General features: G+C 35.8%; 1 protein-coding gene across 1 annotated transcript in view; it reads right to left on the bottom strand.

Moving 5' to 3' along the window:
* Nucleotides 1-22,872, bottom strand: part of LOC129940058 (kin of IRRE-like protein 1) — a 36,734-nt gene extending 13,862 nt beyond the window's left edge. The window contains exons 1-3 of the mRNA XM_056048289.1: nucleotides 22,631-22,872; nucleotides 15,753-15,897; nucleotides 7,565-7,695 (exon numbers count right to left, since the gene is read on the bottom strand). Of these exons, the coding sequence (XP_055904264.1) occupies nucleotides 7,565-7,695; nucleotides 15,753-15,897; nucleotides 22,631-22,834 (480 nt within the window). The 5' untranslated portion in view covers nucleotides 22,835-22,872. The remainder of the gene's footprint in view (nucleotides 1-7,564; nucleotides 7,696-15,752; nucleotides 15,898-22,630) is intronic.
* Between the last annotated feature and the right edge of the window lie 2,967 nt (nucleotides 22,873-25,839).

Genomic DNA, 25,839 nt, shown 5'->3' with positions numbered 1-25,839 from the left:
AATTCTACCTATATCATTTACAACATTGTTAACTTGAGATAAATTTAAAGCAGAAAAAGTATCAGTTACAACAGCTTCAAAATCTTTTAAAACATGAATCGGAAATAAACATTTATCATCTTGAGAATAAAGCCATTTAATACTACAAAGGTTAAAATCTCCTAATACTACAGCAAAGCAATAATCATTAAATTTAGAAACAATATTTTTTATATTATTAACATGTGCATTATAAACAATAAATTCAGAATTAGGAGGTATATATGAAACAAAAACATAAATTTTAATTTTATTTAAAGTTGTATCATGAGATCTAATAGACAGTTCAACACAAACACATATTTGTTCGATCATACCCGAGCAGTCTGACAACTCAATTTCCTTACTATTAAATTCAGAGTTCACCGCAACCAGCACTCCACCCCCTCTATTGAATCCAGTACATATTGGATTACGGTCTCTTCTGAAGACGACAAAACTTGAATCAAATAATTCTGTTGAAAGTAAGCCATCATAGAGCCATGTTTCCGTGAGTGCAATCAAATCATGTGTGCAATCCACTACGGATGTATAGAATTGATTTGTTTTCGTGCGTAAGCCACCCACATTCTGATAATAGAGAGAAAATTTGTCTAAAGCAGTAACAGCAGCAGCATGCCTGGCCGCAACATCAGCAGCAGGAACAACAACAACATCAGCAGGTGAAACGTCAAATATAGGAGATCTCTCAACTGAGTTGAAATCATCAACGGCATGGACGACATTAGCAACAACAACATCAACAACATCAGCAACAGCAACAACATCAGCAGCAAGAACATCAACAGCGAAAACAGCTTCATAGAAAAGCTTCATACGCAAATCTGACCATTGCCAGAATTTTTTCTTATTACCAGAAACTTTGGTTTCATCGTGGTTTCTCTTATATGAAACATACCTATAAAGGTTAATTTCCTAAACCTTTTTCTTGCTTAAGAAGCATTAACAAAAGGTTTGAAGTAACCCCAAACGGGCATTAGAATAATCGAAACTATTAATCTTTAGTTGTTACTAGTGTTACAGTTTTCTTAGAATGCGTTTTTGAGTTTAAATGACCTAAGTTCCGAACGGTTCATTCCTTAGATTAGCTCATCCTGAGACCTCTTATTACGTAGGAAACACCTCGTCCCAAATATTTTAAAATAAAAGATCCTGGGATGCGACCCACAAAGATAACTACACATTTGTGCCTGTCTCAAGGTTTTTAAGTAGAAAATTATTATCGTAAACAAAATTAACAATATTTGTTTTTGTTTCCGGGATATTTTAGTCGAAGACCATTTTTAACAAGTTCTTAAAAGCATTTTTGAAAGATTTTATTTATTAAAAAAAATGTCAATAAAGTATCTCTAAAAAATTATTCCATCAACAGTATTCCAGCTCAGAATAAAACAAATTTGAAAACAATAAAAATAACACGACATCAAGGAAAATCAGATTTTACCAAACCTTTGCGAATTTTTATAAAAATGAATTATTAAGGACATTGTTTTTATAAGATAGAATTAGTTTGAACCCAATATTTATTTTTTTTTCTCCAAAGATATTCGAGTTTGTGAAATAAATTTGTAGTTATTTGTGATAAAACAGTTATTTCAGTTTTTCTAAAAAAAAAAAATAACAGCTATGAGCGTTGTGGTGATTCTCCGTTAAATATAATAATTTAGAGATGGTTTAATTTTGCGTTCGCAAGGTGTTGACAGTTTTAAATATTTATTTTGATGGCGTTAATAAAAATCACTCATTTTTTTGAAAATCCTTCTCCGTCTTTCGATGTTATAATCTGTAAAAAGATTATTTGAAGTGGATATCTCTGTTGGTTCTTGAAATATGGCCAACGAAAAAAGTTTGGCTAAAAAAAATGTTAGTTGAATTTTTCTTACCAACAATATTTTTCATAAAAAGAAATATGTTAGTTTGAAAATCTAGTTTTTTTAAAAAGATTTTTAGTCGAAAACAAATTTTTAGCAATTTAAGTAGCATTTCTTAAATATTTACAAATTAGATGAATGAAATTAATTTGGGAGATATCAAGAACCGAACATCAATTTTTACCAAATTTGCGTACTTTTTTTTGTAAATTTTATTTTATTATGAAAAAACCGACTGTTAGATTTTTATAAAAAATAAAACTGAATATCAAAAACAATATTTCCTGTGAAATAAAAAGAGTTTGAAGAAAATAATTTTAATTTTTGAAAAGCTATTTGAGTGGAGAGTACATTTTTACCAAGTCTTAGTATTGCTTTTTTGTTAGGTTTTTATTTTTTGTAAAAAAAGCTGTCAATTCGATTTTTCTCACAATTTAACTGAATTTTGACAACAATATTTTTTAAAAGATAAAAGTAGTTTAAAGAAATTATCTCAAAAGTTTGAAAAGATATTTGAGTCGAAAATCAATTTTTACCAACTCTTATTAATTTTCTTGTTTAGGTTTTTATTTTTTGTAAAAAAACTGTGCATTTGATTTTGCTCAAAATTAAACCGAGTGTTGAAAACAATATTTTTTATAACTTAAAAATAGTTGGAAGCTAAAATTTCAAATTTTTAAAAGATATTTTTATGGAAATTCAATTTTTACCAACTTTGAGTAATGATTTTTTTTGGTTTATATTTTTTTATAAAAAAAAATGTCGTTTTGACTTTTTTCAAAACTGGACCATCTGGTTAAAAACGCTGTTTTTCGGTGTGCAAAATTGTTTGGGAGATAAAATCATTTTGTATTCGTAAAATTTTGGAGGTGGCAAATTTTTTTTTCAGTTCATAAAATATCAATATTAATCGCTAACAGCCGTGGCGTGGTGGTAAATTCGTAGGACTCTTAAGAGAGGCCTTTGGTTCATAACCTGCTTGTGTCATCTAAAGATTTTTTTCACTGATACTGCCTTTGAAGGAATTGACAAATCCTACAGTTCGTGTCATGAAAAGTGCTTTCTTTAATTAGCCGCTTGGATTCGATTTTAAACTCTAGGTCCACTCGATTCTTAAAAACAGTACTCACAAACAGGAATTGTTGATCGACACACGACACTTCTTCAGTATACAGGATGTCCGAACATTCCGAGGGGCCAAAATTGACTCGGACCACTACCTCGTTGTAGACAAGATACGGCTACGGATATCCCGATCCAAGCCAAAACAAATAAATAGGTGAGAAGTACTTACTGTCGACGTTAGACAGCTACAATCACAAGAGCCTGCCATGTCCTTTTTCTATCGAGTCTCTAGAACCCTCTTAAGGAGTCCTATGCTGCCTGCATTAAGCATTTGAAATCAGTAGCAACATTGCCTTGCAGCGATAACAGATGCTGCCTCTGAGGTGATAGGTTTCACACGACAACCATAACGAATGCCGGCAAGTGCACGCAGCGAAACAAAAGGTATCAAAAGCATTTGATATGGTTTGGCATCAGGCACTCTTATCGATAAGCGTGCTTTCGGTTTTCATGTATCTCTGCTTCATTCGATTAGTAATTACCTTTCGGATCGTTCAGTACAAGTAGTATTGGATAGATTAAAGTCTGAAAACCATAAAATAAATGCTGGTGTGCCTAAGGGCTCTGTTCTATCTCCAACACTCTTTCTCATTTTTATTAATGATCTCCTGTCTGCAACATCTAATCCAATACATTGTTTCGCTGACGATAGTACTCTTAGCTTTTCATATTCGTTTTCAGACTCACATGCCTCTTCTTCGGATGTGGAACTGCAAGGAAAAAATATTATAAGCTCATTAGCTTCCGACCTAAATAGCATTGTTCAATGGGGATTAAAAAACCGTATGGAATTTAATGCTTCGAAAACCCAATGCTGTCTCGTTAAAGCGAGATATGCCCCTTTTGCCATTATCCATGGATGGGCTGGTGCTCCTGCAACTTACTTAAGCCTCTTGGATTGTATTGAACGTAGAGCATTTAAATTGATAGATGATAATATCATCATAAGTTCATTTACTTCGCTTGTACATCGTTGTAAGGTCTCTTGTTTGACCCTTTTTTACCGTTATTTTAACGGCTTATACTCTAGTGCAATAGCCAGTTGAATTCCTCCCCTTAAACAGTTTTACCGTAATCCTCGAGCTTTTAGGAATGCTCATCAGTATACGCTCGAGTTCAACTTCAGCCGTACTGTCAAGTACAGATATTCGTTCTTTAGCCGTACTACACGAATTTGGAATGCCTTACCACACTCTGTCTTTCCTAGTCATTGCAATAATCAGGAATTCAAAACCAATGTGCATCGGCATCTCCTTTTAAATCTTGTCTCCTCTTCCTAGGGCTCACACTGTGCCTGCATAATAAGGGTAGTAAAATCCCCTTGACCGTGTGTTTATTATATAAAAAAATGGTAAACAAAATGTCGCTACACAAAAGGACCAGAGCTGCTCACGAGCTCTATGAGCAGGAGAGGAGAGAGAAACACCTTAGATGAAACAAAAGAGAGCATGAGGAGCTCGCGATCGAAAAGATGTAATGATGTCACAACAAGGTTAACGCAAAGTGCAAGCTGCTGTACTTGAAGGCATCGCTGCTGAATTATTCAAAGTCGCAGGCAATGACTTGGTAGGGACAATGCGCCAACTCATCTGCAAAATATGGTCGGAAAAAACATTCCCGATGAGTGGAATCTCATTTTAGTTTGCGAATACATAAGACAGGAGACCCAACTACAGATGCATCAGTCTCCTCAACATTTCATATAAGATCCTCTCTGCCGAATTATGTGAACTTCTGAAGCCGTTCGTCAACAATGTGATAGGTCCTTATCAGTGTGGCTTCAAACCACGAAAGTCAGCCATTGAACAAAATGATGTCAGTGGAGCGTTATTGAGCATTGGGACGGGAGCGAAGAAGATGGGTTAAGTGGTCAATGAGGGAAAGATCAAGTACAAAACATCACCACAGACAGCTCTAACTTTGAGGTAGTTGCAAACTTTATCTACCTAGGTACAGTTTTCAGAAAACGAAACCAGCTCTGAAATCGAAGGAAGAATAACTTTTGCAAATCGCTGCTTCTTTGGACTTAGAAGGCAATTGAGTAGTAAAGTCGCCGAAAAATGTTAAAATTTTCAATTCGACAAATCGAATTACAATAACTTCCTATTTGAAGTTTAAAAATCTGGGATGTGAACTACCATAACTTCGTATTTTTTCTCGTCTGTCGATATTTAAAAAACGTTTACAAAATATTGATAACACCACTTTGTGTAGGTAAATAAAAGTTTTAAACCAATATTTTCCCTTCAAGATTCTTTAATAGAGACCCATTTTTGTATTTGTTTTAGTATTTTTCTTGGGTGACCTACAATTTATGTGTCGAATCCAAACGTATAATTTGAGTAAGTGCTTTTCATGAAACAAATCTTAGGTTGCCAATGCAGGGATTGAACTCAAGACATCTGTCATGATAGTCCTTTACTGACCAATCATCACGCAACGATCACTACAACCATATTTTTCATATAATGAAATAAGTTTGATGTCAATACCTGTCTTCGTTCCCGAAAAATTCTTGTCTTTACTCAATTTTAAGTAGAATATTTGTAGGGTTTCTATTTCTTTTAGAAAAATTCAGATTGAAAAGAATTTATTTCATAAAATAAAATAATTATTTTGAAATCAATAGCCACTTTTACCAATATTTATGCATTATTTTTGTATCAATTTTAATTAACTTTAAATTTTTCCACAAATTGTAAACGCTGTGTTTTGATGCATACAATTATTTTGAAGGTAATGTTATTTTCTATTTGCTAAATATTTTGCGTAACAAATATTTTGTTTAGGTTTATTTTGATTAATAAAAATATTAAAATTTTATGAAAGTCCTTTCTATATCTTTTGATTTTTGATCCTTTAAACAAAACTTCCGATTCTGAGATTTGGCCGATGAAAAAAAGCATATGAACTTTCCAAAGTACATACACACACGCACACAGAAATCTCTCAACAAAATTTAATAAATATTCAAAATTTTCAATTCGACAAATCGGACGTATGAAAATATCTTCCTATAATTAATTTAATATTAGTCTTTCCTCAAGAATGCAATAAAATTTTTAATATTTTGTTTTTCAAAAAAGTAGAGAATTGAATTTATTCAAATAACAGTTTATTTTTTGGTAAGAATAATTCCTTTCTTCTTTCGTTCAACATATGATCCTTGAAGATTTATAACAGAGATATAAATAGATTCTTGAAGTGCTTTTAGTTTATCAATTTACTTTTCATCTTGTATTTCTTTAAAAAAAGTAAATACATAAACGATTTGTCAATTTAATTAATTTTAAATTGATTAAGTCCGATTTCCATTACACATATTTGTTTTATTCTATGTTTCGATGTACAAATATAGAACACTTATGTAGGTACTCAAAATGATTTTATTTACCCACGAAGGACTATTTATACATATGCATAAGCATAAACATAGAATAGGCAGCTATTATAAGGAACACTTGTAAAATTCAATAAGACGATATGTATAACAAATTCAAACGTTTATTATTTAAACAACATTATAATAATATAACTGAAGTTTGTTTCAGTATATTATTTGATGCATGATGTTAATAGTATGTATATTTGCATTGTACGTAATGTATTTAGATATATGTATATACAAAACACTCCTTTAGTTCAAATAATTATGTATTTACATTATAAACTATATAATACAAGAGTTCACCCTAAAAGAGAAATGAATCCTTCGAACCGAATGACGAAAATAACAATTAATCTTACGGCAATGTAGTAAACTTAGTTCAGCGCAAATTTATACCACATTATATTCTATATATGTATATTCTGATTAATTGTTATCCGTATTTTGTATACACTCAATTCAATACAAACACATACACATGGTAAGCGTCTTTCCTGTGATGCTGAAGCTGAAGCTGATTTCGCTCAATTGCATCACACATCCTTTAATGCAATACAAATAGAGACTTCGAGTTGTATAGGCCCACAGTTGAACGCATCCGAAATACAATCGTCCTCGACAACGACGACGTTGAAACCAAAGTTTGCCAGAAACTGTAATTCGAGTTTTGCAACAATCATAATACCTAAGTACTCTCTTCGATGTGTGCACTCTACAGCATAATACACACAGATGAATGTATAGAACAATGTGGAAATCGAAGTCGTCCTTTCTTTGGAGATAATTGTATTTGTCTTGAATTATTCGAGTATTGCGATTAATTTCAAATTTCAATTTGCCACCGGACGGAGACTTACGGAAAGTACCCCCCCTCCGCCCACCGTTTGACGCAATTTGACAACGACGAACGCTTTAAGCGTCAACTTCAGAATTTCTTCAAGCCTGCATGGGATCAAGATATTTGTGTATTTCTCCATTTATATTTGTGTATTTGGCGTGCAAAGAAGGAAGAGGATATCAAGGATATAGGGAGAAGGAAGAAAATTTTGTAAGATTCGGTTCGTCGAAGAGTTCAGTATTTAGAATTTCGATTATAATACAATATTGTACGAGTACTCATGATGATGATGAACGAACTTACATTATGCCGCCATTCGACTTTGTAAACAATCGGATGGGCTGTTACCAAGCAATCGAAATAAACATCTGTGCCCTCTCGTATCGAGCTGGGGTCAAGGGATGTGCCCAAACGAACGTAGGTCTCGGGAACGTCTGCAAGAAAGATAAATATCGAAAATTGAATAATATAATGTTTGAGTAATATGTGATGTAGAAATAAGCATGTTTCTATTTTCAGTTCAGTTCAATTCTGTTCTTCTATCTTGTGTTGTGTTCTGTTATTTTCGGTTCAGTACAATTTCAGTTCAGTTCAATTCAGTTCGGTTCGATGAAGTAAGGTTTATGGAATGTACTAAAAAAGGACTATATTATATTTAGATAGAGATACTTTTGTTGCTTTGTAATGTATATAAATCGAGTATCGATAAATTGAAGATGTGCCATCGCATAAATTAGGGGATAAGTATTTGCTTTTCAGATAAACGAATTTTTGTTCAGATATTATAAATATGTATATATTTACTCGTACAATAACATTCATTTATGTAGATACAAAATTTTGTACATCTTTTACACAAAGTTTCTTTTGTTATCATAAATCACCAAAGATTTAGCTTTTATTCCAAAACATAATACCTATAGACATGGACTGATATTTGAACATTTTAGTAAATGGGTAATATTGTAAGGAGCTTTGGCTTTGAAGATATTCTTCTTCTACAAGAATGGAACCTAAGAAATGTAGAGTTAGGCATGTAAGAAGAATTTATTTGTTTGTGTACTTGACACATTTCAGTGCAATTATATTGCAAATAATGACCTTTTATACTTGATGCTATATCAAAAGAATTTGATCATTTGAATAAATAATTTTGGTATTGTGCTGTTTCAATAAGCTTATACAGACCTTTGAGATAATAAAATGAAGCTAAATGGTAAATTAAATTCCAATTAAGTTTATACCTTTATTTAGCCTTATTTTTAGAAAGGCTATATTATAGTGCAGTTATGTGCGAAAATAGTAGATATAAATGAATTATTAAACACAATAATTACAGCAATTACTTGCTTTGACACTTAATAATACCCATATTAGCAAAGCTACATCTGTCTTTAACCCATTTTATTGAGCTCTTCTAAAAAGGTAGTTTCACGACAAAACTCGTATTAAAGAGGTTTAAAATTGTAGGTTTTTTAGAAATTAGACTTAGATATCAATAAAATCAAAACTGTGCTCAAAAGGTAAAAGCATTTATTTATATAGTTTTTCAATAAACGGATTTTTAGCTTGCATTTTTTGTTTAAAAAAAAAATAAGAAGGTTAAGAAGTTACAGTTTTCAAGTATAGTTGTCTTTATACATACAATTATATGAATAATAAAATTAAATTTTGAAAAGTGGAATTTTTAAAAACAATTATTGATGTATTTTTGCCTTAAGTGATTTTACCAAGCCTGTAAAGACGATCAGCAGAACATCGTAATAAAACCGCAGTCTATGCTGGGAATATGGAAAGATCACTCCTCAAAATTATATAACGGTGATGACAAACCGAATTCCGCTGTAAGGGAGATAGAACCACTCAACCTCGGCGACGCAAATCAACAATTCCGCCTACCCTACCTTGACGAAGTGAAGATATGTATATCTAAACTTAAGTCAAACAAAGCTGCTGGAGCTGACGCCATCGCTGCCGAATTATTCAAATTATTCAAAGCAGCAGTCGATGACTTGGTACGGAGCATGCACCAACTCATCTGTAAAGTATGGTAGGAAGAAAACATGCCCGATGAGTGGAATATCAGCATAGTGTGCCCTGTACATAAGAAAAGAGACCCTCTAAACGGCGCCAACTACAGAGGCATCAGTCTCCTTTACATTGCGTATAAGATCCTCTCTGCCGTATTATGTGAACGTCTGAAGCCATCCGTCAACAACCTGATTGGTCCTTATCAGTGTGGCTTCAGACCAGGAAAGTCCACTATCAACCAACTCTTCACACTACGCCAGATCTTGGAAAAAACCCAGGAGCTTCAAATCGATACCCACCATTTCTTTATCGATTTTAAAGCCGCCTATGACAGCATCTATAGGGAAGAGGGAAGAGCTCTATCGAGCAATATCTAGTTTTGGCATCGCTGACAAACTTATCCGTTTGTGCAGAATGACGATGGAGAATGCACGCTACTCTATCAAGGTCGGAAAAGATCTTTCCGATGTATTTGATGTCAAAAAAGGTTTAAGACAAGGCTATGCACTGTCATGCGACTTCTTCAACATCGTTCTTTAAAGAAATGTGCAAAACTCAACCGTCAACACTAGAGGCACAATCTTCCAAAGGTCCATCCAATTACTCGGATACGCAGATGATATTGACATAATTGGAAGATCAAAGCGTGATGTCAGTGGAGCGTTTTTGGGCATTGCGACGGAAGCGAAGAAGATGGGTTTAGTGGTCAATGAGGGCAAGACCAAGTATATGCTGTCATTAGAAAAGGACACTGAACGACGACGTCTTGGTCAAAACATCACCATGGACAGCTATAACTTTGAGGTAGTTAAGGACTTTGTCTACCTAGGCACCGCTGTTAACACAGACAACGACACCAGCGCTGAAATCAAACGAAGAATAACTATTGCAAATCGCTGCTTCTTTGGACTTAGAAGGCAATTGGGAAGTAAAGTCCTCTCTCGAGCATCTAAAATCACCATCTATAAGACACTCATCATCCCGGTTCTCATTTATGGCGCTGAGTCCCGTATGCATAGATGGAGAATGGTCGAGAAGATATAACGACGAACTGTACGGGCTGTACAGCGACACTGATCTAGTTAACAGAATTAAAGTCCAAAGGCTTAGATGGCTAGGTCATGTAGAGCGGATGTACATCAACGCTTCAGCCCGGAAGGTCTTCGAGTCCAATCCCGAGGGACGGTGCAGTAGAGGAAGACCGCGACTCAGGTGGCGCACCCAGGTGGGAGAGGACCAACTTGGCGTGCGAAACTGGAGACAGGTAGCTAGGGACGGAGCTGGCTGGAGACGCATACTGGTTGAGGCCCAGGTCCGCCCCGGACTGTAGCGCCACCTTAAGTAAGTAAGTAAGTAAGATTTTACCAAAAGATTTCAAAGTTTTTCATTTAATAAGCATCTCACGATAAGATGCTTATTAGGTCGGTTAAATCGTTTTTGCGTTTTCATTTATATTTTTTTTTATTTAAAAAATATGGTAAAATTTCTTGAGTTCAAATGCAAACGCCGAAAAAGTTTTGTGGTAAAATAGTTTTAGTTGACAAAAGTGATTTTACTTTTTTGATTTATATCGAAAATTGAAAAAAATTAAGATATTTTACCTTAGCCATTTATCTTTTATGTTACAAATAGAATAAATTGATACATAAGTTGAATCATATCATCTACTTAGGTTGTTTTACTTTTTGCAAAACCCTTAGAATTAAACTGTATCTATTTTTAAAATGGTCATAACTTTCTTGTTTTAAAAGACGTGAAACCTTTTGAATTTTTTGTCTTTAAGACTTAAAACCTTAATTACATTAAACGAAAACTTTATTAGAGAAGCTAAGACTGAAAGACTCAAATTCTCTTATAACTAAAATTATGGCTTAATCTCGTCAAAATCAAAAATTGTCAGTTTCGTCTTGATACGGTCCACCATAATCGCCATACTGAGAGGACTTTTTTGGTAAATTTTGTGTTGTGAATAAATAAACAACTATCAATTAGCTGTTACAACCTGCTTTCGTCGTTTTTAATAATCTGAACAATCAATATGAAGGTGTATGGAATTATTATCAAAATGCGTGCTACATTTTATACTTTACTAACTTAGGTCCTTAGACCTGTTAAGTCCATTGCAAATCCCTTAAGGGGCATAGGGCCTCTACTAAGCCTACGCGGTATCGTGTACAGTTTCAGGAGATATGTTTTAGATCCCTCCAACTTTTGCCTAGTGACGCTGATTCCGCCTCATTCCAGCTCTTCTTCCTTCTTGTGTGAGTGGATTCTACTGCATTGGTTGGCCGGCAATGCAGTCGTTACCTTTTCGAAGCGTATGTCCAATCCATTGCCACTTACAAACTGCGTATTATAGAGTCTATAGGTTCCTGGCTTGTCCTGTCCTTCTATGAAAGACCTTATTTGATATACAGTTTGGCCAGAAAATCCTTAGGGTGTAACGAAGCAATCTATTCACAAAGGTTTGCAGCACTCTTGTAATGGCTGAAGTAACCTTCCAAGTGCTGCACGCATAAAGAAGCACAGATTCGACATTTGTGCGAAACAGTTGTAGATTTGTCCTTAAGGTGATAGAGTTATTCCTTCAAATTTTCAACGACGATGCGGCAGATAACGTCTGTTCGGTCTCGCATTCGATGGAGATAATACTTCCAAGGTACTTAAAGCTGTCAACTTTTTGCACTGGTTGGGAGAAAATATTTATTTGAGAAGATGGCCGGATTCCGACGTTGAAGGTTTTTGGTTTGCCAGAATTAATTTTCAGCCCCAAAACTTCTGCATCTCTCTCCACACTTGTTGTCATTTAATGGAAATCCATGATCTTAAGACATAGTAAGCAAACATCGTCCTAGTCCAATCGCTTTGAATAGGATGAAAAAGTCGATTGGATCCCTCCGCTACCTGACAAGCTGAAGCGCAGTACATCGCTTATCATTAACAAAAACAATATTGGTGACAGAATACAGCCCTGTTTGACTCCGCTACGGATTTTAAAATCATCTGAAAACTTACCATCGTGCAGAACGTGACACTTGGATCCACCACATGTTACTTTAATAAAAGCAGTTAGTTTTTCCAGGATGTCTCTTCTCCATAAAGCTGAACAGATATACTCTCGGTTAACGCTTTCAAAGGCCTTCTCAAAATCGATGAACAGCAGATGTAGTGTTGATCAATATTCAACGCACTGTTCAATAATGATCCGCAGGGTGTTAATAAGATCAATAAGGAGGATCAAGCGCGGATTCCTGCTTGTTGGCATTGAGTGTTGCCTTAAGGTATTCTCTGATGCGTACCAGTATCCAACACGCTTACGGAGAGTGCGAACTGAAGAAAATATCGCAACTGTATCGTGGTTATTATACAGTGGTGATAATGACTATCCAATATCGATTCGTCGCTGTTCGCAGCAATTGGACTTCTGTTACTTAACCACGTGAACAATTTTTCTGAAGGATTCAAGTGTGATGCCTTTTTTAAAACAGAGCTGGCTCAAGAATTTAAGCCAAACGACCTACTACAACGTATAATTTTTGGTGAAGGGCTCTTGGGAAGTTGACCGAAGATACACTTTTTTACCGAAAAATTTTGTTCAGCGATGAAGCAAATTTTTGTCTCAATGGGTACTTACATAAGCAAAGTTGTCGATTTTGGAGTGCATATCAGCCAGAAGCATTGCAAGAGCTACCAATGCATCCAAAAAAAACACAGTTTGGTGCGGTTTATGGGATGGTGGCATCATTGGACCGTACTTCTTCAAAGATGATGTGAATCGTAACGTTACTGTGAATGGTGAGCGCTACCGTAAGATGATATCCAACTTTTTTTTGCTGACAGGTTCATATAATAAAGAAAGAGTATACAAGACAGGACATGTTAAATCTATTTCCGGTTAATACATCTTTACCAACTCATTTTACCAACCATAGTAGTACTTTACTTGATGTTTTCTTCATCAGTCATTTGTATAAGGCTCTTCACTTTGACCAAATTTCAGTACCAGGTTTCTCTCGTCATTATCTGATCTGTTTGACCTTTCACTGTGAACCTTTGAAATCAAACAGATCTATAAGTTTTCGAAACTTCAAACGTAAAAATGTTAGTCAGTTGGAAGATGATTTGAGGCAAATTGAATGGTTTCGGATCTATGGAATGCCATCTGTCGATGAGCAGGTGGATTTTATCCAGAATAACATAGAAAGTCTCTTATATTCCACTTGTTACAAAAACAATAACGGCTAAAACACTCCTTGGTTAAATAGTAACATAAGAGACTTAATACGAACCCGTGACCAAGCATACAAATGTTGGAAGCATTTTCGATTTGATGTGCTTTTCAATAATTTCAAAAGGTTAAGAAATAAGGTAACAACTGAGATACGTGAATCAAAGAGACGCTTCTTTGCCCCTCTCAAACTAAACATAACCTCTAAAAAAATCTTCGGGATATTGGCATCGGAAAACAGAAAAATACTATTACTGATAATATTGACTGCAATGAACTTAATAGACAATTCATCTCTCATCCATGCCCAGAAGTCATTGATGAAACTTTCAGTACCCCAATCGTAAATAGCCTGTTTTCTTCGCCAAGTTTTAGTTTTACACTTGTTGATGAAACTGATGTATTAGAAAGTTGCTTATTGATAAAATCAAATTCAGTTGAACTTGATGAAATTCATCCGGTTTTTGTTAAAGCTATACTTCCATACGTTCTTAAATACATAACGCATCTTTTCAACACTATCCTTATGTCGATCGTTTTTCCTTCTGTCTGGAAAAAAGCTAAAATCATTCCGATTCCTAAGAACCAAAACGAATTCAGACCCATTGCCATCCTTCCATTTCTTTCAAAGGTCCTGGAAAGGTTAATGAACCTTCAAATTCAGAAATACTTGAACAGTCACAATTTGTTATGCATTAATCAATCTGGATTCCGTCCTGAGCATAGCTGTACCACAGCTCTTATCAAAGTTGTTGAAAATATCCGACAAGCTGTTGACTGTGACAATGTTACATTTCTCATTCTTCTTGATTTTTCAAAGGCTTTCGACACAGTCAATCATAATGTCATGTGTAGCAAGCTTATAAATCAGTTTAACTTCGCTCATTTTTCTGCAAAATTAGTACAATCATACCTTTATGGCAGATCTCAGGTGGTTGCAGTTAGTGGCTCCGTATCTGAACCTCTCATACTAAAGCGAGGCGTCCCACAAGGTTCTATATTGGACCCATTTTTGTTTTCTATGTAAATTAATGATCTACCTAAATGCTTGCGGATTTCCGACATAGATATGTATGCAGATGATGTTCAAATACGGAAAAGCTTTCCTCTAGGTCTTGTTGCAAATGCAGTTTTTGAGGTAAATGAGGAATTGGATAGGATTCATATTTGGTTCAAGAAAGATGGGCTCTGTGTAAACCCACTTAAATCAAAATGTCTGGTAATTTCAAGAAAGCCTGCAGATACATCATGTTTTCCTAAAATATACCTTGATAATAAGGAAATTAAGTTTGTCGATTCTGCAAAGAATTTAGGTATAACTTTTACAAAAACACTTTCTTGGAATGACCATATCAGATTGACTATAGGAAAAGTTTACGGAGGACTTCGTATGCTGTGGACTAACTATAAAGTTACTCAATTAAAAACAAGGTTAGTGTTAGCAAAAACACTACTTATCCCAATTATGCTCTATGGCTGCGAACTTTCTTACAATTGTGATTATGAGCACAAACGTAAGCTTAATATTGCTTATAATGAGTTCTATGCCTCTTCAAATTTGGGAAGCATTAATTGAATTTATGCTTCACATTCATGAGAAGAGTTGTAAAAATCATTTGTTTCAGAACCATGTATTTTAATAGAATCAGCGCCATCAACATTTTCTTGTAATGGGTCCGCCAAACACCTTTTTTTTTTTGAAATGCTATAAAAACATCGAGTGTAGCTTCGGCTGTGTGGCACGTAGGGCTGTCTTGTTGAAACTTAATTTTGCCAATATCCTTGTCTTCAATTTTTGTGAACAAAAAGTCCCAATTATACATCTGGACCAAAATCCGCACCAAACAGTGACTCGTTTTGGGTGTATCGGCTTTTCAATGTAGGCGTGCGGGTTTTATGTGCGGCAAATTCGACAGTTTTACTTGCTTACATACCCGCCAAGATCAAAACGAGCTTCATCTGAAAAGATGATTTTTTGGTTGTTCAAGCATTTGCACAACGATATTCGTCCAGCGGAAGGATAAGCCAAATTATCTGTCAAATCAGACATGAGCTAAGTGTAACCATTCATGAAAAAAAACATTAGATGTCGGATCCTATAAAATTATTAATATTCTTTTAATGGGTTTGAAAATGTATAAATCTGTATCATATATGTTAAATAGAGGAAAGTGGTACAGTTATCCTGAGTTAACGTGGGTTACTTGAGATAACTAAATTTAATATACTTACACTGAATATCGAGTCTCCAACCGTCTTCTAATGGCTCGGATGGTATTGCATGATTATAGGATCGGCAAGATAGATACTTTCCAGCATCAGCTCTGCTTAGTGTTATTGACAATGTACTCGTTGTTTGATTTCCATCACTTGAGGTCTATATTTGTGAAAAAGAAAAACCAACAAAAAAAAACAAGATTTAAATTAGATCTACGTTAAAGAGATTCCTTTTTCCTATCCAATAAATTCAGATAAAATACCAACTCAAAGAAAAGATTCACTTAAAAAAAAAAACAGTCTATAAAATAGAAGAAAATATTTCCATGGACGCAAAGCAAATACAAGAAAATAAAGATACAAAAAAAAAACTACATCCACTTTGTCCGCGGCCAACCCATCATCAAAGGAAGAAAGTGCATCAAGGAGCGAAGCCATCGAGTTTGTACATCTTTTGTCCTGATGCACCACAACTCTTCTGCTTCGATCAAAGTTCGTTCTAATATCAAAAGAAAGCAATTTTATTTGAAGTGCATTCAAGGTTATTTTGTGTATGTGGGTTTTTGTCTGAGTAAACATACGAGTACACTTCTTTTCTGTCTATCCTCTTCTTGTATATAATGCTGGTGGGTTTTTTGAAGGACAAAATACGTTCTTCATTTGTTGCATATCCTTTTAAATTCTTTTATTTTTTTTTATTTTGATTCGATAAAGTAACAACAGATGGCTTAAAAGTGGGTCGAAGTTGAAGAAGACGTATCAACTCTTCAGAATCATATTATGGAACAATACTCGCATGATGGGAGGTTTTTCGTCCAGACACACAGTGAGAGGGGTTGCACTTTAAGAATAAAATCTCACTCTTGATCTATTTACCCGCATACCTACTGGGATTGATTTTATTTTTGTCTATGTGTTTGATGGTAAATATAATGGCTGATGTTATATGTCCTTGAATGAAGAATGTGTAAGATGATGGAAATCGAATGTAGGTTGGTTTCCAAAGCATTGGATTTCTTAAATTTTAAACAAATTTTGATTATTTTTTGAGTATTTGCAGAAAGGATTTAGATGAAAGTTCGAAATTTATTTGCAAAACTGAACTATAAGATTTGCTTAAGAATTAATTTTGTCATATTCATTCAGCATAAAGCGGCCCATAGAAACCACACTTGTGTGTACACTGGTGTACTGACACCAAATGTACCATTCCGCCACACACGACACACCAAATCGTACACATATTAGTTGTTATAGATATCTCAAAGAGGAAATATCATTTAGAATGAGTGACATTAAAGCTTGAAGCTTTTATTGAAAGAACTTGCAACGCACCGAACTCAACAACGGTTCAGATTCAGCGCCGAACGATATATGTGCTTAGTATAGTGGCTTGGCTGATTGAACTCTGCCGCACGAATAAAATCGTATGATGTAAAAACATCCATTTCATCACGTACGCCATTAAGCTTATCGCGCCGTCCGGCTGCCGTATACTGTAGTGGCAGTAGACGGTTGCTGCACGGCGAGCCGAAGGCATTTTGTGGTGACCTTATAATATGAAAGCATATATGTTCTTCTTCGCGCCTCTAACAAAAGGTCACCGTCCGGTTTTTTTCCGTACGGTCACAACCGTGTAGTCAGAGCCCTATTAATGATTTTTTCGAAAACTTTGCTTATGCTCGGAAGAAGACTTATCGACCGAAGATTTGACGGGTTGGAGTTGTCCTTTCCCTTTTTCGGGAAAGGATGAACCACAGCAGTCTTCCAATGCACTGGATAATATGCATTTTTCAGTGCATTATTGAAGAGCGTGGTGTATATGTCAATTGCTTCCATCGGTAAATGTCTTAGTACAACGTTGGATATACCATCGACACCTGCTGACTTTTTGTTTTTTATTGAATTAAAGATGAGCTGAAGCTCAACCTTCGTCACTAACAAGGGACTTGGTCCCGTTTGCTCGGCGATTATGGCATTTGCCAAGGAATCGTCATTGAACCGCATGAAACCGCGGTTCTCAGATCGCTAATGTGTGATATCATTACGGAGGTAAAAGTGATTAAGTAGGGCTCTGTTTTCCAGGTCGTGGTTGGGGCGAATGCTAACATTCACCTTGTACACTTGCTGGAAAGCAGCTCCCACCGCTTCTACTTTTTCCTTCGGATCTTCAATTATGTAAAAGTCATCGTCAAAGATGGCTTAATCTGGATCTATTTGCGCTGTCCTGAGTACGTTTCTGTTCTCTTCAGTTCTTTGGAGTTTAAGACACGGAAGGTCATTATCGTTTTTTTTCCTGAATATCTTGTTGATTTTGGGGAACATACTAGGGTCACTCGAATTAACTGACCGGATCTTGCGGTCCCAGTACTTGTTAATTGATAGCCTGTAGTTTTCCTTAATCAACAGATTGACATTTTTTATTGACGATTTCAGTGTCCTAACTTCCAAGTCGCGTGGGTCTGTAAGTCGTCTGTGCAAGTTTTTGAGTCTTGTCAGTAAGCCACTCTTGTGCCTTCATTGTGCGTCCATTTGGTCCCGTTCTTTGTACTTTGGGATTGTTCGTTCCATTGTTCGTTTTATTGTTTCGTTCATCTGTTGTAAGTGTTGGTCGATTTCTGTATTTGTCAGGTTTCTGTTGTTTGGTGGGGCTATGTCACTCGAACGAAGTTCTCTCGCTAGGGCATTGGTGAAACGAGGCCACCGCATCTTACTGTAATTGTAAGAATGCGTTGGAACGTATTCCTCCAACTCCACGCGTTCGTTTGGAATCTGCATTACAGCAGCCAGTCCGCAGTGATCACTGTCGTACTCGACTGTCTGTAAGCAGTTTCGCGGGTGATTACCCACTTTGTCTGTAACTGTCAGTCTGGTGTCGTACAGCAAAAGGTCCAGAAAGGAGCCGCTTCTTGGGTACGATGGCCTTTCAGTAGCCAGCAGGTCGATGCCATATTCAACGCTGTAAAGATTCATCAAATTAAAAAGATGATTACCTCTGGAATTACTATGTTGATTTCCCCAATCTTCATGTTTTGCGTTCAAATCACCGGCCAAGATGAAATAGTTTTCTTCCAAGCTCAGTTTCAGTTCCCTAAAAAGAATCTCGAGTCCAACAGTCCAACGCACTAACCATCATGCTACGGGTACTACGAAAAGGATGCGAATACCCTTATAATAATTAAACACACAGCAATTAGAAAAGGAGGATACGACTGATTTTGAATATCTGCAAATTGAAATCAGTGGAAAATATTGATTCTGGTTGAGCATCCCACATTCGTGTAGTGCAACTAAAGAAGGAATCTTAGTACTTAACAGTACGTTCAAAATTAGCTCAAGGGTAAACTGTTGACCATTATTAGAAGAATGGGTATTACGGTTAAATTGTTGTAGGGGATGAATGCAACTGGCTATGAAATCATGGAATCTTACGACGGTGTTCGAGAGGTTTTAAACTTTCAGTTAGACGATGGTCACCTATAATTTTTAGAGCTCTCTTTGAATTCTGTGTAAAAAGCTCAAGTGGGTTATAAGAGTACTTCTCGAATATATATGTCCAGATCATAAGGGGTACAAAACTTCTTGTATCGTCTGAGAAAATGTAAGCATTCTTATCGATGTTGAATGTGTGATCACGCCACAACAATTGGTTTGTAATGCATATACCTAGGACTGAAAATTGTTCAGTCTCCTAGACGCATTAAATTAAATTGTTTAAATTCTTAATTAATTTATTAATTAATTAAATGATAGCATTGTCCGAAGGTAATTTATAAACCAGAAAAGAAGAGATTCATCAATACCAAAAGCAGGTGTTTTTGATAAGGGAGCCTGATGCCAAGCTCTATCAAATGCTTTTGAACTATTAAATGCAATGATCTTACTTTCTCTAAAAAAATCTTAGGCTTTGTTAGACCGTTCGGTGAGATAAACCATGAAATTACCGGTAGATATATTGCTACCATACTGCGGTCATAAAGAAGCTTTGGTTTTTAAAAATATTTCTTACGCTGAAACTTAATTAGCTTTTCCTTGACCTTGCAAAGAAGGGAAGTTAGCTATTGGACGGTAGTTAGAGGGGAAGGAGGATTCGGATTTTTTAGGGTTAAGGTGGACAAATTCTGTTTTCCATCGACACGGAAAAAGACCTGTAGAATAGAATAGGTGGAAAAGCTTACGCACTGAATTTGCTAATATTAAAGAACATCACTTTAGAACAGCAGCGGAAATACTATCCGGGCCAGTTGATTTGTGAGTATTGACAGCATGTTTTAAAGTCTTTATCTCTTCTAGAGCTCATGCCAGCTGATTCTCTGATGGTGTTGGGAATTAGTTCTGTTGTCTAATTGACTTGGTCTCATTAACTTAGGACTAACTCTTGTAAAGAAACACGAAGCCTGCTACTAGACACCCACTTCGCAGATCCGTCCTGGGTCGGGTATTAACTTAACTTTTTTTCAAGGTTTTGTTGCAAAAGAAAAATTGACATGGGCTCTGAATATTTTCGAACCTTATAAATCTCCAGGTCCAGATCAAATCGTAATAGCTGAGCTACAACATACTATCGATATAACTTTGCCCATCATTGAGATGATCTTCAAAAGTTGTCTAGATCTGGTCTATATACCTCAGCGATTGAGAGAATTAAAGGAAGTTTGCTTGCATGTCAACCCTAAAGACCTAAGACCTATTAGCCTATCATCATTCATTCTCAAAACTCAGGAACGATTATTTGATATCCATATACGTGATAGCATTGATAAGAGACTATCGATGTCTCAGCATTCCTACTGCAAGGGAAAATCGGTAGAAACAGCCTTGCACTCTCTGGTAAGAACTATCGAATACTCCCTAGAGCAAAAGGAATATACTATGGTGGCCTTCCTGGATATTGAAGGCGCTTTCAACAACGTTGACACATCCACTATCACTTCTGCTATGATAACCCTAAACGTCGAATACTCACTCTGTAAGTTGATTAATCTAATGCTAAAAAGCAGAATCATCAACTCTAAGTTAGGGGATTTTTGTACGAAAAGGTCTGTCGGTAGAGGCACTCCGCAAGGTGGTGTTCTGTCCCCTCTCCTGTAGAACATAGTGGTTAACGAACTGCTAATATCCCTTGGGAGGGAAGGCTACAGAGTGATTGCGTATGCCAATGATGTTGCTTTTGCCGGCACAGGAAAATATCCTTATACACTGAGAGAACTACTCCAAAACGCACTCATTATGCTCACTAGATGGGCCGATCACTGCGGACTTTATATCAGACTTAAAAGTAACCTCGCATAACCAATTAGCTATACACATGGGTCATCCGACCAAAACTTATGTACGGGGTTGCAGTATGCTGGACTGCATTGGAGAAAGTCACATACTACGACAAACTCAGCAGAGTCCAACGCACTGCATGTCTCTGCATAAGCGGGGCATTGAGAACTACACCCTCAGCAGCGTTAGACACTCTCCTCCATCTGACACCCCTCGACATCTTCAGCAAACAAGTGGCATTGAGTACTGCTATAAGACTCAACGACTCATCTCAATGGACCAACAATCCAACATTTTGAACCTCTTCGGTTCTTTACCAGAGTACATAGACTACACTCTTTCAAAACCCCAATTTGGAAAAACCTTCCATTGCCTTCTCCATTTTTATACAGATAGATCCAAGTCAAATGAGGGAGTTGGTAGTGGTGTGTACTCAGAAAAGTTTAATCTAAGCTTCTTATTTTTCCTCGCTGATCATTTCCAAGCGGAAATTTTAGCGATCAAAGCGGTTCTCTCCTGGGTAAGAGAAAACGTGATATCCGCATCGTCTGACGGTGTCTCAACCAAATCCAAAACGGCCCTTGATTGTCGATCGTCTCTTATGGAGATGGCGCAGCAATTTAACATTCACCTCTGTTGGGTTCCGGGCCATAGAAACATCACAGGAAATTGTAGAGCCGATGAACTCGCTTAAAATGGAACCGTCATACCGAACATAGGTATACCGTTAGTAACATTTAAAAGTCAGCTAAAAGAAACAGCTTTTGCGATAAGAAACTCTAGGCGGCACAATTTACCAACGTACGCAGCCACAAAACTCATAAGGCCTTCACTGGACCTAAAGCGCTCTAAAGGATTGTTATCTCAAAGCAGACTTCATATTAGCTCCGTAATAGGTGTTCTTACGGAAACTGTCTTATAGGCAGGAGCTTTATGGATCGGGAAGAAGAGGAAACAATCTCTCACTTTCTCTTATCTTGCCCTGCTCTTTCACTAAGACGCAGACTTCATCTGGGAGATTACCTTTTTGATAATCCCAGTGAACTAGCTGTTTTCCATCGGCTCGGAAAGAGATCTGTAGAATAGAACAGGTGGAAAACTTGCCAACGTTAAAAACAACTCTCCAGAAAAGTAGCGGGAATACTATTCGGGCCAGTGGATTTGGAGAATGTCAAGAGCATGTTTAACCATCTAGATTTAAAGTCCTTATCTCTACTAGATGTCATGCCAGCCGATTCTATGTTGGTGTTGAGAATTAGTTCAGTTGACTTATTGACTGAATTTAAACTCAAGCTTTTCATATTAGTTAATTGCTGGATAAGGTTTCTTCTACAGAAAAAAACACCAGATTTTATAACTGAATTTCAAAGAACTTCATCAGAACATAACATATTTGACTGTTGCAATAATTTTCGAACTTTCTAATTATTGCAACTCTTATTTGAGACGTCTTGAACCTATTGCAATCATTTAAGACGAAATTCAATCCTTTTATATTTTATTCTAAAATTATAGCTACAATTTAATGAAAAAAAAATCCAAGATTTCAAAAAATAAGAAACTTATTCACACGAAAAAACAAAATTACACATGCAATGTTTTATATAAAAAGAAGTTTATACCGTCTCTGTGGTTTTCTCCAATCGTTGTCCATCTTGCCACCACGTTATCACAGCAGGCGGTCGAGAGCCAGCACTTTGGCACAAGAGATCATATCGACGTCCTGCCGATAGTGGTGTATGCGCTCCAAGCAGTCTTATATTTAATGGAGGAACTAGATATACACAAAAATAAAACACATATACTCTCAGTATAATAATATACATACATATATACAAAAAGAAAGAAAAAATAAACTAAGAGAACATCAAGGACCATAATAATAATAATTAAGGGATAACGAAAAGGAAGAAAAATGGCAGGAGTCTTTTTGATGTTATATAAGGTTTTTTGGCTATACAGTGGACGTCCAGTATAACGAATGATATAATGTTCGAGGTCATTCTCTATATCGAGAGCGTTCGTTATATCGATCGACTTTTACATTCAAAAAAATTTTGATGAATAACACTAGCCTTAGCCTTTAGTATAGCACCACTTATGGGACTGTGTGTCTAAGAAACCATTTGTACAGCCGATTTTCCATATTAGAAAACTCTCCCTTTCGCATAGATTTACGTTGTAGAGAGCCATTGTGTGTCAAGTTCAGGTTCTTCAAGATTTTTGTGCGACTTTTCTTAATCCCACATATTGTTGATTTTGGCACACGGAATTTTATGAAATTTCCTTAAGTGAAACGCCTTTGTTGCACTCATCAATAATTTTGACTTTGTCCTTTAATGAAAGCCGAGTACGTTGAGATTTTGTATTCATTTTAATATTTTGTACACAAAACTAAATCTACAAACGTTTCAACCAGACGAGACTTCAAACAACAAAAACACTATTTAACTGCTAACATTATCTTGCCGTCGTGTCATTGAATTTGTGTGTGTAAGACCGTATATAACATTCAAAACTGCATAGCGATAGACAAACCAAAAAATAAGAATTCTAACAAAAATGTTTTAGTAGGCGACGCGAAGACTAAACGAAAAACAGAAAGCTTGTTACAGTTTTGAAACTTTGGCGCACACATATACATATGTACGAGAATAAACTTATGTGTTGACATAAAAATACATGCACAGATCACAATGGCAAGAAAAAAAATCATTTTAAGGCAATATATACATATGCGCGTTCGTTATATCGGATAGCAAATTTTTATCATCGTTCGTTATTTAGAGATGTTAATGTAAATTTCAAAAGCGTTCGTTATATCGCAAATTCGCTATATCGGGCATTCGTTATATTGGACGTCCACTGTATTCGTTTTTTGTTTTTGTTATCCTATTGGCACGTTTCAATTCTATATATTTTTATATACTTGTATAGGTATTGGTATACTTTATAGCATTTGATAGATTTTTCATAAAAGCAAACACTACTTTATTTTTTCCTTGAACAGTATTTTCATTAATAAGTGGCCATAATTCAAGGTTAAAAACACAAGTCAAAGGACATGTTTCTTTGTTCGCCTGCAAAAATTGCCAAAACCCTAATTGACTTGACCATAGTCGAGCGAACATAACTTGAAATTTTTGTCGTCTGCATGCCTATACCTATACCAAATATATATGTTACATGCGTATGTACATACACATTTAAGACTTATAGAAGAAGCTTTCAATATTTCTTATGACTTTGTTATTATTGAATTTTTGCTTAAGAACCTAAGAACTTTGGAAATTTACTACATGAAGCCATTTTTGTGTTCGTTTATGAAAATGACTGTCGTATTATGTCAGAAGAAAATTTCTTTTAAAAAATCCATCTAGATTGTGTGATTTAACAGCTGTAGACGTTTTTTATGAAGATACACTTTAAATCATTTGACAATGAAGATATTGTATGGGAGGAAAACAATTTTTGAAAATTTCATTTAAGTCAAGAGGGTATAGGTTTTATCGAAGGTTATGAGAAAATCAATTTACTAAAATTCATTTATATTTTATTTTGTTCGGTCTTAAACGTCTCTGAAAATATGAGTCTGAAAAACTCAAACGGCCTTTTAAAAATTAGAATCGTTTTTATATAAATTAAGTTGCAAAAACAAAGGTAATCGTATCAGTGGTATAGGGTAAGGTCAGGTAATGTGGAGTACTTGGTTAATATGGACCACTGCATTTATCTTTTTCTGTTGTTACATAAAGGGTGTCCCAAAATTAACGCAAGATTTGAATTTGCCGCCATTTGTGCAGTGAAGTGTTGGTAACCCTGAAAAAAAGCAATTTGACAGCTAACAGTATAGGGTTATTAAAAATGGAACGTTACACGATAGAACAACGTGTCTTCATTATTAAAGAATTTTTCAAAAATAGTGAAAGCTTGGCGGCTGCAGTTCGAAAATTTCATACAAAATATGGTCGGAATAGTGTTTTAACTTCGTCAACTGTGAAGAGATTAATTGAAAAATTCATGGAGACTATATCCGTTGGAGACGCCAAACACACTGGTCGTCCAAAAACAAGCCGTTCAAATGTGAATGTCGAAGCAGTGCGTGAGAGTGTTGCTGACAATCCAGGAACCTCAATTCGACGTCGTGGACAAGAATTGCAAATTTCAAGAACCTCTCTACAGCGTATACTCACCAAAGATCTGTTTCTTCATGCTTACAAAATTCAATTAACACAACAATTGAAGCCTAATGACCATGGACAGAGAAGAGAGTTAGTTGAATGGATTATTGAACATCAACAAATGGACCCTATTTTTGGAGCAAAATCATCCTAAGCGATGAAGCACATTTTCATCTTGATGGCTTTGTCAATCGCCAAAATTGCCGCATTTGGGGTTCGGAGAACCCACATGTGATTGTCGAAAAATAAATGCATCCACAACGCGTGACTGTATGGTGTGGATTTTGGGCTGGAGGCATAATTGGGCTATATTTTTTTTGAAAATGATGCTAGTCAAGCAGTGACTGTTACTGGTGCTCGATATCGCGACATGATTACACAGTTCTTTCTGCCAAAATTGGATGATATTGATGTGTCCAATATGTGGTTTCAACAAGACGGTGCCACATGTCAAACAGCCCGTGAAACAATTCAATTACTGCATGAGACACTTCCAGGTCGTGTACTCTCTCGTTTCGGTGATCAAAATTTGCCTCCTAGATCGTGTGATTTAACACCATTAGACTTCTTTTTATGGGGTTATGTCAACAAGCCCACAACCAAAGGAAAAGATTCAACGCTGTATCAACGAAATTCAGCCACATATATGC

Source organism: Eupeodes corollae, chromosome 1, assembly GCF_945859685.1.
Source record: "Eupeodes corollae chromosome 1, idEupCoro1.1, whole genome shotgun sequence".
NCBI classification, from domain to species: domain Eukaryota; kingdom Metazoa; phylum Arthropoda; class Insecta; order Diptera; family Syrphidae; genus Eupeodes; species Eupeodes corollae.
This window is presented reverse-complemented; position numbering and strand designations above follow the sequence as displayed.